The sequence below is a fragment of the Amblyraja radiata genome, chromosome 7, assembly GCF_010909765.2.
Source record: "Amblyraja radiata isolate CabotCenter1 chromosome 7, sAmbRad1.1.pri, whole genome shotgun sequence".
In the NCBI taxonomy this organism is placed as follows: Eukaryota; Metazoa; Chordata; class Chondrichthyes; order Rajiformes; family Rajidae; genus Amblyraja; species Amblyraja radiata.
Window position 1 is genome coordinate 59,509,711 of NC_045962.1, and position 16,354 is coordinate 59,526,064.

The following is a 16,354-nucleotide window of genomic DNA, read 5'->3' on the forward strand; positions in this document are numbered from 1 at the left end:
CATCCCGCACTGATCCCCATTCCCGCCTTTATTCAGTCCTCACTGACATCCCCTGTGCTCCCCTCCCCATCTACCTCCCCCCCTATATATTCATCCTGCACTGATCTCCCTATCCACCTTGCATTGATTCGCCACCCCCCCATCCATCCTACACTGGTCCCCCAATTCATCCTGTACTGACCCCCCTTCCCATCCATCCTGCACTGCTTACCCTCCATTCATCCTGTACTGATCTCCCCTTCATTTATCCTGCACCGACCCCATCCATCCTGTAGTGATCTGCCCATTCATCCTGTACTAATCCCCCCCCCCCATTCATCCTGTACTGATCTCCCCAGCAATCCTGCACTGAACCCCCCATTCATCCTGTAGTGAACCGCCCATTCATCCTGCACAGACCACCCAATCCACACTGTACTGACCCCCCCCCCCATTCATCCTGTACTGATCCCGCCATTCATCCTGCACTAACCTCCCCCCATCCATCCTGTACTGATCCCCCCATCCATCCCGTACTGATCCCCCCCATTCAACCCCCACTGACATCCCCCGCGCTCTCCCCTCACAATTTTACCTACTTCAACCAACACGCACTAATTCCCCTGCCTCAATCCATCCATCCCGCACAGATTGCCTTCTCAATCCCCCCCCCCCCATCTGATTCACCCCGACCCTACTGCGCTGGAAATGTCTTCAGAGCGAACATTCACTATGTTTGATAACAGAATGCAATCAAATGTGTTTTAATTCCCAATGTTATTATTTGTTTTAATCCATAAAGATGGATTAATTAAATTGTGAACACGTGAAACATTAAAACCGCAGTGTTCGATTGTCATTGCTCCCGTTGACACGTTATTACAGAATTCATTTTAAAGGCATATCAATGCTCTTAATATGGAGTTAAATTACTGTAGTTATTTAATGAGCAACATTCACAAATATACGTGGATTTATCCAGGTTTTACCTCTACAGTCGGTCATATACATCACAAATTTGGTCAGGAGATATTTCAGTTGAAATTTTAACATTAATTCTGAAGTGGGAATGATGGAAACAGCGTTTATTAATAATTTTTTTAAATCTGGTGCGTACAAACTGGGTATCTTCATTGCTGTTCACAACACATGCATGTAATCTGAATGTCCGGTAATGTGGCGTTTGACACCTTTAAACATATTGCGAAAAGAACATTTGCTGCAGTTATGTCCTTTGGCCATCTCTTGTCAGTTAGTGTAATGTTTAACCTGTCAGTATAGTCGGTTTTAACAGCTATAATCATAAAATGCCTTTAGAAATTTCCTTGCAACCTGTATATTTTGTTGTGGATAAATTATGTGGGAAGCGAGAGTGTTTATGTACCAATAGCAATAACGACCCATGCTATGGCCATGTCATGATAATTTTTGGTCCTTCACAGAGAACATGCTTGCATCAATCTGTGGTGTGTATGGTTAAGCATATATGTTACCATGGTCCAGGATTTATTGACACAGGTTGATCATACGCTGAATAATCCAACCCCACATTTTTGTTTGGAAGTGGAAAGAAATAATAGAAATTGCATTCATTGCAATGTGCAAAAAGAGTTGAGATACTGTATTATAATTTTGCTGCATGGCATTGTGGTATATATCATGTCTTGATTGGTGAATATGTTTAGTTTGTGACTTTATTTGAAGCAGAAATAATATGTGAATGCTTCATTGAGCATAATTCCAACTGGTAGCTACGCACTTCGTCCGATCGTATTATCGCACGCATCATGCAAGCCATCTAATGACCACCTAAACTGTCATTTGGGAACCGAAAAAGCTGCCAACGTTGCCCGTCTGGCACCAGGGAAAAAAAGTTAAGCGAGAGCCCTGAATGCAGAAAACAGCTCCCAATGTGTACACAACAGAGTCCTACAAACAGCAAATGAATGACCAGATCATATTACTGTGAATGCTTCATTGAGCATAATTCCGACTGGTAGCTACGCACTTCGTACGAGCACATTATCGCACGCGTCATGCAAGCAGTCTTAAATGACCACCTGAACTGTCATTTGGTAACCTAAAAAGCTGCCTAGGTTGCCTGACTGGCAACAGAGGGAAAAAAAGTTAATTGAGAGCCCTGCTAAATATGTTATTTTTGCAAAGATAACACCTAGAGATAACAGAAGATAGACACAAAAAGCTGGAGTAACTCAGCGGGACAGGCAGCATCTCTGGAGAGAAGGAATGGGTGACGCTTCGGCTCGAGATCCTTCAGACTGGTTAGGGATAAGGGAAACGAAAGATATAGATGGTGATAATAGACAATAGGAAGTGGCGGCGCTGGTGAACGTCTGCGGCTCGCCTGCAGTCCGTTTGTCTTTACTTTTTTGTGTTGTGTTTTTTCGTTTTGTCTAGTTAAGTTTTTGGTTTTTAGGTTGTGTTTATGTGGGGGGTGGGGGTGGGGGTGGGGGGTTGAAACGGGGCTTGCTGTCTCTCCCTTCGGGGGAATGCGACTTTTTTGTCGTATCCCCCTACTCTGCCTCCGTCCGCGCTGAGGCCTAATGGCGGAGCTGGCGACCTCGAGACTCCGGAGGCAGCCAGTCAGGACTCACCCTGGGCTCGCTCCCGTGAGGGCGACCCAGCTCGGGGCTGGAACGGCGCTCCCGTGAGGGGCTGTGACGCTCCCGTGAGGGCGGCCTGGCGAGGGTCTGAGACTCTCCCGGGGGGACTGTGGCGCTCCCATCGGAGCGGCCCAGCCCGAGGTGGAATGGTGCTCCCGTCGGAGCGGCCCAGCTCGAGGGAGGAACGGCACTCCCGTCGGAGCGGCCCAGCTCGAGGGAGGAACGGCACTCCCGTCGGAGCGGCCCAGCTCGAGGGAGGAACGGCACTCCCGTCGGAGCGGCCCAGCTCGAGGGAGGAACGGCACTCACGTGAGGGCGATCCGGCTCGGGGCTGGAACGGTGCTCGGGTGGCTGGGACGGCGTTCTGGCGGCTATGACCCGAGTCCTGGGTTCAGCCGCGGGCCAGTGGCTGCGACCACTGGACTGGAGGGCGGCAGCTTCGACCACCCCGGGCCGCGGTGTTTGAGCCGGCCCGTTTGCGGGGTTCGGTGAGCCGCGGGACTGTTTGTGCCATCGCCCGGTGGGGAATCACCTCAGCACAGAGGGAGAAGAGGAGGGAAGAGACTGCAGCCCTAAGATTTTTGCCTCCACCACAGTGAGGAGGTGCTTGGAGGATACACTGTGGTGGATGTTAATTTGTGTTTAGTGTTGTTTATTATTGTATGATGTATGTATGACTGCAGGCACGAAATTTCGTTCAGACCGTAAGGTCTAAATGACAATAAAGGAATTCAATTCAATTCAATAGGTGCAGGAGTAGGCCATTCGACCCTTCGAGCTAGCACTGTAATCATGTAAGCCAGTTCAATGTAATCATGGCTGATCATCCCCAATCAGTTCCCCGTTCCTGCCTTCTCCCCATATCCCGGACTCCGCTATTTTTAAGAGCCCTATCTAGCTCTCTTTTGAAAGCATCCAGGGAACCTGCCTCCACCGCCCTCTGAGGCAGAGAATTCCACAGACTCACCACTCTCTGTGAGAAAAAGTGTTTCCTCGTCTCCGTTCTAAATGGCTTCCTCTAAACTCCAGAGTGTACAAGTCCAGCTGCTCCATTCTCTCAGCATATGACAGACCCGCCATCCCTGGGAATTAACCTTGTAAACCTACGCTGCACTCCCTCAATAACAAGAATGTCCTTCCTCAAATTAGGGAACCAAAACTGCACACAATACTCCAGATGTGGTCTCACTAGGGCTCTGTAACTGTAACTGCAGAAGGACCTCTTTGCTCCTATATTCGATTCCTCTTGTTATAAAGGCCAACATGCCATTCGCTTTCTTCACTGCCTGCTGTACCTGCATGCTTACTTTCATAGACTGATGTACAGGTGTTTTTGCAACCAAAGTGAATAACCTCACATTTATGCGCATTAAACTTCATCTGCCGTGCATCTGCCCACTCCCCGAACCTGTCCAAGTCACCCTGCATTCTCATAGCATCCTCCTCGCAGTTCACACTGCCACCCAGCTTTTTGTCATCTGCAAATTTGCTAATCGAAACATATAAAATAGGTGCAGGAGTAGGCCATTCGGCCCTTCGAGCCTACACCGCCATTCAATATGATCATGGCTGATCATCCAACTCAGTATCCTGTACCTGCGATACCCCCGATCCCTTTAGCCACAAGGGCCACATCTAACTCCCTCTTAAATATAGCCAATGAACTGACCTCAGCTACCTTCAGAGAATTCAACAGATTCACCACTCTCTGTGTGAAAAATATATTTTTTGAATGTTACTTTGAATCTGCAAATTTGCTAATGTTACTTTGAAATGTGATGTGGAGAGATATAGAATAATAGGATTGTGGTGTGGAGAGATATAGAACAATGAATGAAAGATATATGCAAAAAAGTAACTGATAAAGGAAACAGGCCATTGTTAACTGTTTGTCGGGTGAAAATGAGAAGCTAGTGCGACTCGGGTGGGGGAGGTGATAAAGAGAGAGAGGGAATGCCGGGGCTACCTGAAGTGAGAGAGATCAATTTTCAAACCATTGGCTGTAAACTGCCCAAGCGAAATATGAGATGCTGTTCCTCCAGATTGCATTTAGCCTCACTCTGACAATGGAGGAGACCGAGGACTGAAAGGTCTGTACAGGAATGGGAAGGAGAATTAAAGTGTACAGCAACCTGGAGATCAGGTAGGTTCAGACGGGCTGAGCGAAGGTGTTCCATGAAACAATCGTCCAGTCTGTGTTTGTTCTCGCCGATGCATGAGTCCACATCTTGAACAACGGATACAGTAGGTGCAAGTGAATCTCTGCCTAACCAGAAAGGACTGTTGGGGTTCCTGGACACAGTCGAAGGAGCAGGTATAGTGTCAGGTGTTGCACTTTCTGTGAATGCAGGGAAGGTACCAGGGAAGGGGGTGGTTTGAGTGGGAAGGGATTAGCTAACCAGGGAGTTGCGGAGGGAATGGTCTCTGTGGAAGGCGGAAAGGGGTGGAGATCGGAAAATGTGGCTCGTGATGGGATCCTGTTGGAGGTGGCAGTAATTTCAGAGGATCATGTGTTGTATGCGACAGCTGATGGGGTGGAAAGTAAGGACTAGAGGGACTCTGTCTCTGTTGCGACTAAGGGGAGGGGGAACAAGGGCAGAGCTGTGGGGTACCGAGGAGACACAAGTGAAGGCCTCATCTATTATGGGAGAGGGGAACCTCCGTTCCCTAAAGAAAGACATCTCGGATGTCCTAGTATGGAACACCTCATCTTGGGCACAGATACGACGTAGATGGAGGAATTGGGAGTAGGGGGTAGAGTCTTTGCAGGAAACAGGGTGGGAACAAGTGTAGTCGAGATACAGTGCCTTCCACAATGTTTGGGACAAAGACCCATCATTTATGTATTAGCCTCTGTACTCCACAATTTGAGATTTCTATAAGAATAAATCTTCTTTCTTTTAAAATCTTTTTATTAGCTTTTTTTCCCAAAAACAAAAACAAAACAAAAAACAAAACAAAAAGAATAATGATAAACATAACAATGATATTGATACATAGGGATCAGGATTACATTAATAACAGGTATAACGTAAATATGAGTCCAGTATCAAAATACACATTGAATATAGACCTCCCGGTCTCTATGTAAATATAATTAAATGTTTAAAAGAAAACTTATATATGTAGAAAAAAAAACAAAAAGATAAAAAGAAAAAAGGAAGAAACAAAACCCCCCTAAACTAGAAAAAAAAAGCCCTTGTATACAACACAATACAATACAATACAATACCTTTTATTGTCATTTGAACCTCACATGAGGTTCAAACGAAATTTGGTTTCTGCAGCCATACAAAAAAAGAACCAAGACACACACCAACACAATTCAATTCACATAAACATCCATCACAGTGAGTCCTCCTCACTGTGATGGAAGGCAAAACTTAAACATATCTCTCCCCTGCACTCCCCTCTCCCCCCCATGTCAGAGTCAAAGACAGAGTCAAAGCCCCCGGCGGGCGATGTTAAATGTCCCGCAGCCATTAAAGCCATGCCGGGTGATGCAAGGCCACGCACCGGGTCTTGGTGTTGGAGCCCCGGCGGGCGCTCACAAAGTCCCGCGGCCATTCCAAGCCACGCGAGGCGGTGATGTAGGCCCCGCTCCAGGTAATCTTCAACCCCGCAACTCGGGCGGGAGAAGTCGCCGTTGCGGAAGCCCCGAAAAGTGGTCTCCCACCAGGGACCCACGGGCTCCCGGTATTACTGTCCACAGACCTGCGCTAGGAGCTTCCGAATCTCCGGGTGTCGGGTCACAGCAGCGCTCCACCACAGCTACACCCGCTCCGGACTCGGCCAGCTCCGTGATGGTGAGTAAATCCGCAGCTCCGCGACTGGAGCCCCAGGTCATTCCTGTTGGAGGCCGCTCCACGTTGCAGCCCCAACGACAACGGAGACCCGACAAAGAAAAGGTCGGGTCTCCCGTGCAGGGAAAGACCTTAAAGTTCCCCCACCCACCCCACCCCCACACACATACCCCGACAAAAAAAACAATAAAAACTACATAGAACAAGACAGAAAACAATAAAAAGACAGACGGACTGCAGAGGCCGCTGCTGACAAGAGTCGCGCCGCCCACATGTTCAAGATTTATCCACCCTGGGCATTGGGTATCTTCTAAATCTTTTGTCCAAAACATTAAATAACGAACATTTACTGCCCAATAGTAGAATCTAAGGGAGTAGGGGGTAGAGTCTTTGCAGGAAGCAGGGTGGGAAGAAGTGTAGTTGAGATACAGTGCCCTCCACAATGTTTGGGACAAAGATCCATCATTTATGTATTAGCCTCTGTACTCCACAATTTGAGACTTGTGAATAGAATAAATCACATGTGGACATTGTGCACATTGTCAGATTTTAATAAAGGCCATTTTTACACATTTTGGTTTCATCATGTAGAAATTACAGCAGTGTTTATACATAGTCCAGTTCCCCCATTTCAGGGCACCATAATGTTTGGGACACAGCAATGTCATGTAAATGAAAGTAGTCATGCTTAGTATTTTGTTGCAGATCCTTTGCATGCAATGACTGCTTGAAGTCTGCGATTCATGGACTTCACCAGTTGCTGGGTGTCTTCTCTGGTGTTGCTGGGTGTCTGCCAGGCCTGTATTGCAGCCATCTTTAGCTTATGTTTGTTTTTGGGGCTAGTCCCCTTCAGTTTTCTCTTCAGCATATAAATTGCATGCGCAATTGGGTTCAGATCGGGTGATTGAAATGAAGATAAGTAAGCCAGTACCTTCAGCAGCCATACATGCCCAGGCCATAACACCCCCACCACCGTATTTCACAGATGAAGTGGTATGATTTGGATCTTGGGCAGTTCCTTCTCTCCTCCATACTTTGTTCTTGCCATCACTCTGATTTGTTAATCTTTATCTCATCTCTCCACAAGACCTTTTTCCAGAACTGTGGTTGGTCTTTTAAGTATTTCTTGGCAAACTCTAACCCGGCCATCATATTTTTGCGGCTAACCAGTGGTTTTCATCTTGCAGTGTAGCCTCTGTATTCAAATCCACACCTGATAGGCTGTGGGCCGAGCATCAAAAATGTGTCTAGAAATCGATTTTCGTGACGCACGTCATGGAACTACATGATATTTTCCACAGATTTAGATGAAATATAATTGAGAAGGATGTCCATAACTCGTCAGTGCCGAAAGTTGCACATTAATTAATTAAACTAATTAGAAAATGAGATCGCCATCTAGTGGCCAATGCCCATATTACACCATGGGCAACCGATTTCCGTGTTGCAGTCCATTTAAATTATATTATTATACATATATATATATATATATAACTTGTAAATATGACTAATCATATATAATTAAGTATAATTATATTATATAAAAATAATATGATGAATATAATTGTGAGGTTTTTTTAATGACATTGTCACAGGGGTCCTGCTCCTGAACCAGCCTAATTAATGTGTGAGGGCAGTTCTTGTGGGTTCCTCCCTTTACTGAACCCCACTGACTGCCAGTGTGCAGAGTGGGGGTAACAGCCATAGTGGGGCTGGGGGACAGTCCTGGAAGGCATCTTCCAGCCGCTTTAATAGGAAATTTAATGAGACTGCAGCAGAGGTCCCAGGTTTTAAGGGCTCATGAACCTGCCTAATTAAAGGGTCAGGACGGATCCTCTGGGTTCCCCCGTTTACTGAACCCCACTGACTGCCATAGTGGGGAGAATGGGGGTAACGGCCATAGTGGGACTGGGGCAGTGCCAGGCTGGGTGACAGACCTGTAAGAGACTTGTCTTATTTCTGATGTAAATGTCACATCCTGACCAAGAATCGAATGCTCTAATGTTTACTCAATGAGTATTCATTTTAAGCTACAATAAAACTATATTTATGTTAGATGGTGCCTTTGCAAATGAGGGCTATTACCTTTAACCTAAAATAACCCTAAAAGTGTTGCATTGTTTGAGTATCTGTAGTTTGTGTGTCTGTCTGTGTATACCTGTCAAACGTGTATCTGTGGATGTAAGTGTGTATGTATGTGTGTGCATGGATGTGTACATGTATGTCTGCGTTCTGATGGATGTGTGGATGTGTGTGTGTGCAGATGTATGTGTGCGTGCATGCGTGGAAGTGTGCGTACGGATGGATGTGTGTGTGGATGGGTGGGTGGACTGTCGCACTGTCATTCACCAGCACACTATTATCATAAATAATTCACTCATTGTTTAAATAATTTGACCAAATAAACAGTGAAACGATCGACATTAAAATAAAACTTTATATAATCATTTATGTCCCCAATTTATTTGTTTACATTACATCTGATCTTCATCTGAATATTCTTCATCAGATTCCAAGTCTTTTGATAGGTTTTGAGAAGTCCATTGATAAGTTAGTTCAAGTTCAAGTGGAGAGTCAGGCAGAGGCTACAAAAAAACCCATCTCATAGTCATTAAGTCTGCATGGACTTCAATTCATAAAATTTCAACCTCTTCTTAATGTTAATGAGAATAACACTACCATAGATAAATTAGTTCAAGTTCACATACACCAATTCATTTCTACATAAACATCAGCCATTTCTGACCATTTCTCATTCCAATGGAAGCCTATAAAGCGCAGTGAATATTCCTCCGTTTTTCTCCCGTGGTAGGGGCCTGGAAATGACCGCTATGGACGGCACTATGTACAGCCTTCCTCCCTCCCCGCCTCCCCCGCAAAGATGATCTAAACACGCTCCGCGTTCGCGAATCGGATGCTTCTTAATTGAGACAGCGGCTTCACTATGTTAAGTACATAGGCCCCGCGGTCGTAGCGCTTTTTCCCGGTAAGTTATCGCAGGCAGCTCAGAGAATAGATGTTAAAGAAAACTTATTAGACTTCAACAAGCTGCCATTAGTGAAAATGTTTAATTTACATTGTTATGGATACCATATAACAATTACAGCACCGAAACAGGCCATCTCGGCCCTTCTAGTCCATGCCAAACACTTACTCTCACCTAGTCCCATCGACCTGCACTCAGACCATAACCCTCCATTCCTTTCCCGTCCATATACCTATCCAATTTATTTTTAAATGATAAAATCGAACCTGCCTCCACCACTTCCACTGGAAGCTCATTCCACACGGCTACCACTCTCTGAGTAAAGAAGTTCCCCCTCATGTTACCCCTAAACTTTTGTCCCGTAATTCTTAAATCTCATCCTCTTGTTTGAATCTTCCCTACTCTCAATGGAAAGAGCTTATCCACGTCAATTCTGTCTATCCCTCTCATAATTTTAAAGATCTCTATCAAGTCCCCCCTTAACCTTCTGCGCTCCAAAGAATAAAGACCTATCTTGTTCAACCTTTCTGCTGAAACCCAGGCAACATTCTAGTAAATCTCCTCTGTACTCTCTCTATTTTGTTGACATCTTTCCTATAATCAAAATTGTACACCATATTCCAGAATTGGCCTCACCAATGCCTTGTACAATTTTAACATTACATCCCAACTTTTATACTCAATGCTCTGATTTATAAAGGCCAGCACACCAAAAGCTTTCTTTATCACCCTATCTACATGAGATTCCACCTTCAGGGAACTATGCACAGTTATTCCTAGATCCCTCTGTTCAACTGCACTCCTCAATTCGCTACCATTTACCATGTATGTCCTATTTTAATTTGTCCTGCCAAGATGTAGCACCTCACACTTATCAGCATTAAACTCCATCTGCCATCTTTCAGCCCACTCTTCCAAATGGCCTAAATCTCTCTGTAGACTTTGAAAATCTACTTCATTATCCACAACACCGCCTATCTTAGTATCATCTGCATACTTACTAATCCAATTTACCATACCATACATCCAGAGACACATAGTTTAGGCCCTCAACTCATGAATGAATGAATGAATGAATGAATGAATGAATGAATGAATGAATGAATGAATGAGTGAATGTACAGCCTCCAAATCTCATTTATCACATTATAAAAGGGTGCAATTAAATTAATTAAAGTCCATACAGATTAATTTTCATAAATTCAGACTTTAGATCTTACCTTTCAGTTCCAGTTGATTCACAATGTTTCACTGGTTTCACAACTTGGCTGTCCTCTTTGTGTTGCAGCACCTCAGCAGGGACTTTGCTTTCAAGGCTTTGTTCCACTTCTATCCACTTAGCTGCACATTCTTCAGACTTCTTTAATGATTTTCTCACTAAATTCAATTACCCTGCTGCAAGTTTCCACGACATGTATTCCACAGAACAACAAAGAACCTTCATCGGAATCTGCAATAAAACAGGCATCAGTAGAAGCACTCTCAGCCATGATGTGTGCTCCCTGCCTAGCTAGCCTGAAACAAAGCGCGTGATTGGCCAACTGGCGTCCAACTCAATGTCAAACGTGCTTTGATTGGACTAAAGATACCCGCAAATTTTCAGTTTTTTCTATAATTTAATAAAAATGTGTATGTTTTGTTCTTGACGAGTTTCATGGATGATTTATATAATATCTTTACACAATATGTGAAAATTTCATGTAGTTCCGTGAGTTGCGTCACAAAACTGCACAAAAAAGCTCCTCTGCCCACAGCCTATGACTCCTGAAGAGTGATTCATGAACATCAACAGTTGCTGGGTGTCCTCTCTGGTGATGCTCTGCCAGGCCTGTATTGCAGCCACCTTTACCTTATGCTTGTTTTGGGAGCTAGTCCCCTTTAGTTTTCTTGGCAAACTGTAACCTGGCCATCGTATTTTTGCGGCTAACCAGTGGTTTGCATCTTGCAGTGTTGCCTCTGTATTTCTGTTCATGAAGTCTTCTGCAGACAGTGGTCATTGACAAATCCACACCTGAAGAGTGTTTCTGATCTGTCGGACAGGTGTTAGGGGATTTTTCTTTATTATAGAGATAATTTTTCTGTCATCAGCTGCGGAGGCCTTCCTTGGCCTACCAGCCCCCTTTTGAATAGTAAGCTCACCAGTGCTCTTTCTTCTTAATGATGTTCCAAACAGTTGATTTAGTAAGCCTAAGGTTTGGCTGATGTCTCTAACAGTTTTATTCGTGTTTCTCAGTCTCATAATGGCTTCTTTGACTTTCATTGGCACAACTTTGGTCCCCATGTTGATAAACAGCAATACAAGTTTCCAAAGGCGATGGAAAGTAGATGTGGAATAAGAGGTAAGACGAACTGAGTTAAGCATGAAGAGAGATGTCCTATGTATTCCAGTGTGGATGATGTGGGTTTGGGTCAGTGGGTAGATTACAGTCCACCCCAGAAAGAGGTGAAGCATCTCCTCTGCAATAATACTCATCATAGAGTCATAGAGTAATACAGTGTGGAAACAGGCCCTTCAGCCCAACTTGCCCACACCGGCCAGCATGTCCCAGCAACACTAGTCCCACCTGCTCACATTTGGTCCATATCCCTCCAAACCTGTCCTATCCATGTACCTGTCTAACTGTTTCCAAATGTTTGGATAGTCCCTGCCTCAACTACCTCCTCTGGTAGCTTGTTCCGTACACTCACCACCCTTTGTGTGAAAAAGTTACCCCTCAGATTCCTATTGAATGTTTTCCTCTTCACCTTAAACCTATATCCTCTGGCCGTCGATTCACCTACACTGGGCAAGGGACTGTGCATTTATATTTCCAGTTTGACAACATCTTTCCCATAACATGGTGCCCGGAACTGAACATAATACTCTAAATATGGCATCACCAATGTCTTATACAACTGCAACATGACCTCCCAACTTCTATACTCAATACACTGACTGATGAAGGCCAATGTGCCAATCCATCCCTCTGCTCTACAACACTCCCCAGAGCCCTACCACTTACTGTGTAGGTCCTGCCCATGTTACACTTCCCATAATTCAACACCTCATATTGCCATCAGCCCACCTGGCCAATCGATCAAGATCCTGCTACAATGTTTTACAACCATCTTCACTATCTGCAAAACCACCCACTTTTGTATCATCTGCAAACTTGCTAATCTTGCCGTGTATGTTCTTATTAAAAATCATTGATATAGATAACAAACAGTAATGGGCCCAGCACCGAACCCTGAAACACACCATTAGTCACAGGCCTCCCGTCTGAGAAGCAACCTTCCACCATCACCCCCTTCTTCCTTCCATGAAGCAAATTCTCTATCCATTCAGCTATCTCCTTGGATTACATGCGATCTAACCTTCCAGAGCAGCCTACCACTTTGTCTAATTCTTTGCTGAGGTCCATATATACAACATCTACAGCTCTGACTTCATCGACCTTTTTGGTCACGTCTTCAAAAAATGCAATCAAATTTGTTGAACACGACCTCCAACGCACAAACCCATGCTGACCATCCCTAATCAGCCCTTGTTCGTCTAAATGCCTGTAAATCCTATCCCTCAGAATATGCTCTAGTTACTTTCCAACTACAGACGTTAAGCTCACTGGCCAATAGTTGCCAGCATTTTCACTGCAGCCCTTCTTGAATAGAAGCACAACATTTGCCACATCGAGTCTATTGGCACCTCTCCTGTATTTAAAGACGACTCGGAAATTTCACCTAGGGCTCCCCCAATTTCCTCTCCGGTTTCCCACAATGCCCTCGGATATATCTGATCAGGCCCTGGAGATTTGTCTCCCTTCATACACTATTGAACCTTCAGCACCTCTTCGACCGTAACACTGACTGCTCTCAAGGGACTTCCATTGACTGCCCCGTTCCTCTGTCCTGTCTTTCTCCTTGGTAAATACAGACTGCTTTCTTTTCTGAGGAGTCCCACTCTCTCTCTAGTTACCCTTTGTTAAGAATACAAGAATAAATTTGCTCTTCTTTTTAAACCCAATTTCTTTCAATTTTACCCAAAATTGAAATAAATGATTGAAGCACAATATGCCACATAATCGTGAGAAGTTGTAACTTTCCAGAAATTAAAAAAGCTTAGGAATTTACCCACAATTGATGTAGAGCTCTTTGGCTTGCAACTTAAATTGTTATTTACCTTTTTAAGAGATTAAACGTTCTCTATCTTAACTAGGATACATCTCAACTATTTTACAATGCCTTTACTTTGCCTGGGTGCATATCAGTGGGATCTTGCAAAATTTCTCTCATCTTTGTTTTCAAATGGTGGATATATATATTTTTTAATTTGTTGAGGCTCTTCAGTGTTCTCAAATAATCAGCAGCATTTGTTCCAATTTTATTTGAAACTTCTGACCTAAAGCATGAATCATCTCCAGTGTTTCCTTTGTCCCTCCCTGCCCCTTTGGCTAACTTTCCTTTTTTTAAGGGCTCACAAAGCCTTTGATTATTGTCTTTTTAGTTTGATCATCAGACTTATTTAATTACACTCGAAGCTGCATGATATCTTTTTGCATTCTAGTATGTCTATTTTATTCCTAAAATATTTTTATTTCCTCCTTGCATTTATCATTTGATTCATATTATTATGGTTGTAACAGTGAGTTTGGTTGTTTGGTCCAGGTGTTTGGTACTGTTCCCATTTTTAATTATTTCTTCGAAAATTAGAGGTACAGGTATAAAAATTGCATTGGTGTATATCCTTTCTATTTTGATTTAGACAAAATGTTCAAATGTTTAACACATTGTTAACCTATTTGGTTTTATCTAAGATGTCTTTACTTACAAAAGTAAAGTGTGATTTGGTGAAAAGAAAGAGACTGAGAATAGGATCAGAAGTGTCTTTTCAGATCAATGTTTCAGGTCCATGAAAACATAAACTTATTATTACTCCGAGACAAGAAACTGCAGATGCTGGAATCTTGAGGGGAAAAAAAACAAAGTGCTGGAGGAGGTCAGCGGGTCAGGCAGCATCTGTGGAGAAAATTGACGGAGGACATTTTGGGTGGAAACCCTTCAGAAGTCTGTTCCCTCCACAGATGTGGCCTGACCCATTGAGTTCCTCCAGCACTTTGCTCAACTTTGTGATCACTATTTGAAATAACCACTTTACAATATTTCAGAATACTTTCAATTGCTATAACTAATTTGGTTTGTGAATTAATGTATTATATTAATAAAAATGAATAAAAGTAATGTATTCACAGATTTTTGTATTTCTGTAGATTGGGTAAGCTTTGATTTGTCCTTTTTAACTACTGCACCTAAAATCTTTACAAATATGGTTAATCAATAGGCAGTTGTAAAAGCTTTAACTTCCATGTACCTGTTTAGTAGTCTACTGTTATTCTAAGATGTTAAGCATATCATTCCAGGATTGTGAAGCATAATATCCTAACTACATTACCAATGCTATATATTGGATGATTTTGATAGGAGATCTACCATTTCAAACTACTAACAATTAGTCACACATTGCTGCCCTTCCCAGATCACTACAAATCATTTCCCTTCAAGACTGGCTTCACTATCTGTCCAAATGTTTATTCCAATCTAAATGTGCACTCATTTTAACATTTTTATTTGTACAGAAACCGATCTAAGGTACAGTAAGGTTGGTGCTGATGCATTACTCTTCAGTGATTGTTGAAGGACATGGAAATTGAATCATTGCTTCGAGCTTTTAACACCTGAAAAAGTAAAGATTCATATTTTCTCTCAGCATATACATATTGATGACCATGAACATTATAAATATATTCTTGTCTTGTTGAAAGTGAAATATACTATAGAAATAAGATGTATCAACATTTTATGTGTCGTTCAGTAGATGGTAGAACATACTGTTATTGGGTTATTGCCAGAACTGTACATTTTGATTTTTGCAGAAATCTTTTTGGGCAATCAGTTTATGCTGAGATAAAACATAACAGACTTGAGAAAGATACCAGGTTAATTTGAAAAATATCTGGAAATCTTTGGCTGGCAGGCACTTGACTATTCTATCTGGTAGTGAACTGTACTTATTCAAATGGGTTTTGAGGTTTCAAATCCAAAATGGAGACTGAGCGCTCAACAATATAAAACTTTACAGAAATATGATAAAATAGTAGTAAAACACCAATAAAACAGCAAGTCCCATGCCTTTCCTCTGCTGCTGGGGACATCTTAACAACGGCCTGTCCTAGGAACCTTAGGTCATGGCACCTTTTGGGATCCTGATCCAAGGTGAAGTGCAGGGTCCTCACTCGCAGCATGTATTTACTGTAGATAATCATTAAGCTCTCACTTCTTTCCTAATCTACAAACAACATAAACCAGCTTCATTTGAATAAAAACAGCCAGCCCTACACACAGAAACAAAACTATTTACAATATGACTGAACTTTTTAGTGCCTTCCCTCTCAGTGGAAAATGCTGATTCTGCTGTGGGGGGACGTTCATGTTAAATTCTATAGTGTGTTGTGTCTTTTCTCTTATTTTATACGGATGTATGGAAACCAAATTTCTTCTATGTAAAGCACTTTGGTTTCAACGCAAGTTGATTTAAATGTGCTATATAAATAACATTTACTTACTTACTTACTTACTTACTTACTTACAAAGTTATCTACTACACTAGACGTCAAGCTAGTCCAAAAATCACTTTCTTTCAGAAACGTTCGTCACATCCCACTATCTTACAACATGTTTTACAGCTGTGGGCCTCAAGACTTTTTTTTCGCCAAACAAACATACTCAGCCTAAGTGCTGTTAGCCGACAACCCCATTTCAGTCACCGACATGTTTTAACCCTTACATTACCACAACTGTTGAATTTCATGCAGGAACCAACATCTCATGTTTCAAGTTGTAAATGGTAATTTGTCCCACATCCTTCCTCCTGTTGAATCATAGACATGTTCTGGTGCCAGGCACAATATATATTGCGCATTGGACTA

At 43.0% G+C, this 16,354-nt stretch overlaps 1 protein-coding gene across 4 annotated transcripts in view; it reads left to right on the forward strand.

Annotated features, from left to right (window-relative positions):
• Nucleotides 1–16,354, forward strand: part of slc35f5 (solute carrier family 35 member F5) — a 144,135-nt gene that overhangs the window by 17,845 nt on the left and 109,936 nt on the right. For 2 of the 4 annotated variants that reach the window (XM_033024630.1, XM_033024633.1), the window contains exon 2: nt 11,686–11,731. The exons of 1 other annotated variant lie outside the window; for it this stretch is intronic. In XM_033024630.1, the coding sequence (XP_032880521.1) occupies nt 11,718–11,731 (14 nt within the window). In that variant the 5' untranslated portion in view covers nt 11,686–11,717. Of the gene's footprint in view, nt 1–11,685; nt 11,732–15,004; nt 15,112–16,354 lie in introns of all 4 variants that reach the window. One more of the 4 variants, XM_033024632.1, reaches the window with a different exon arrangement.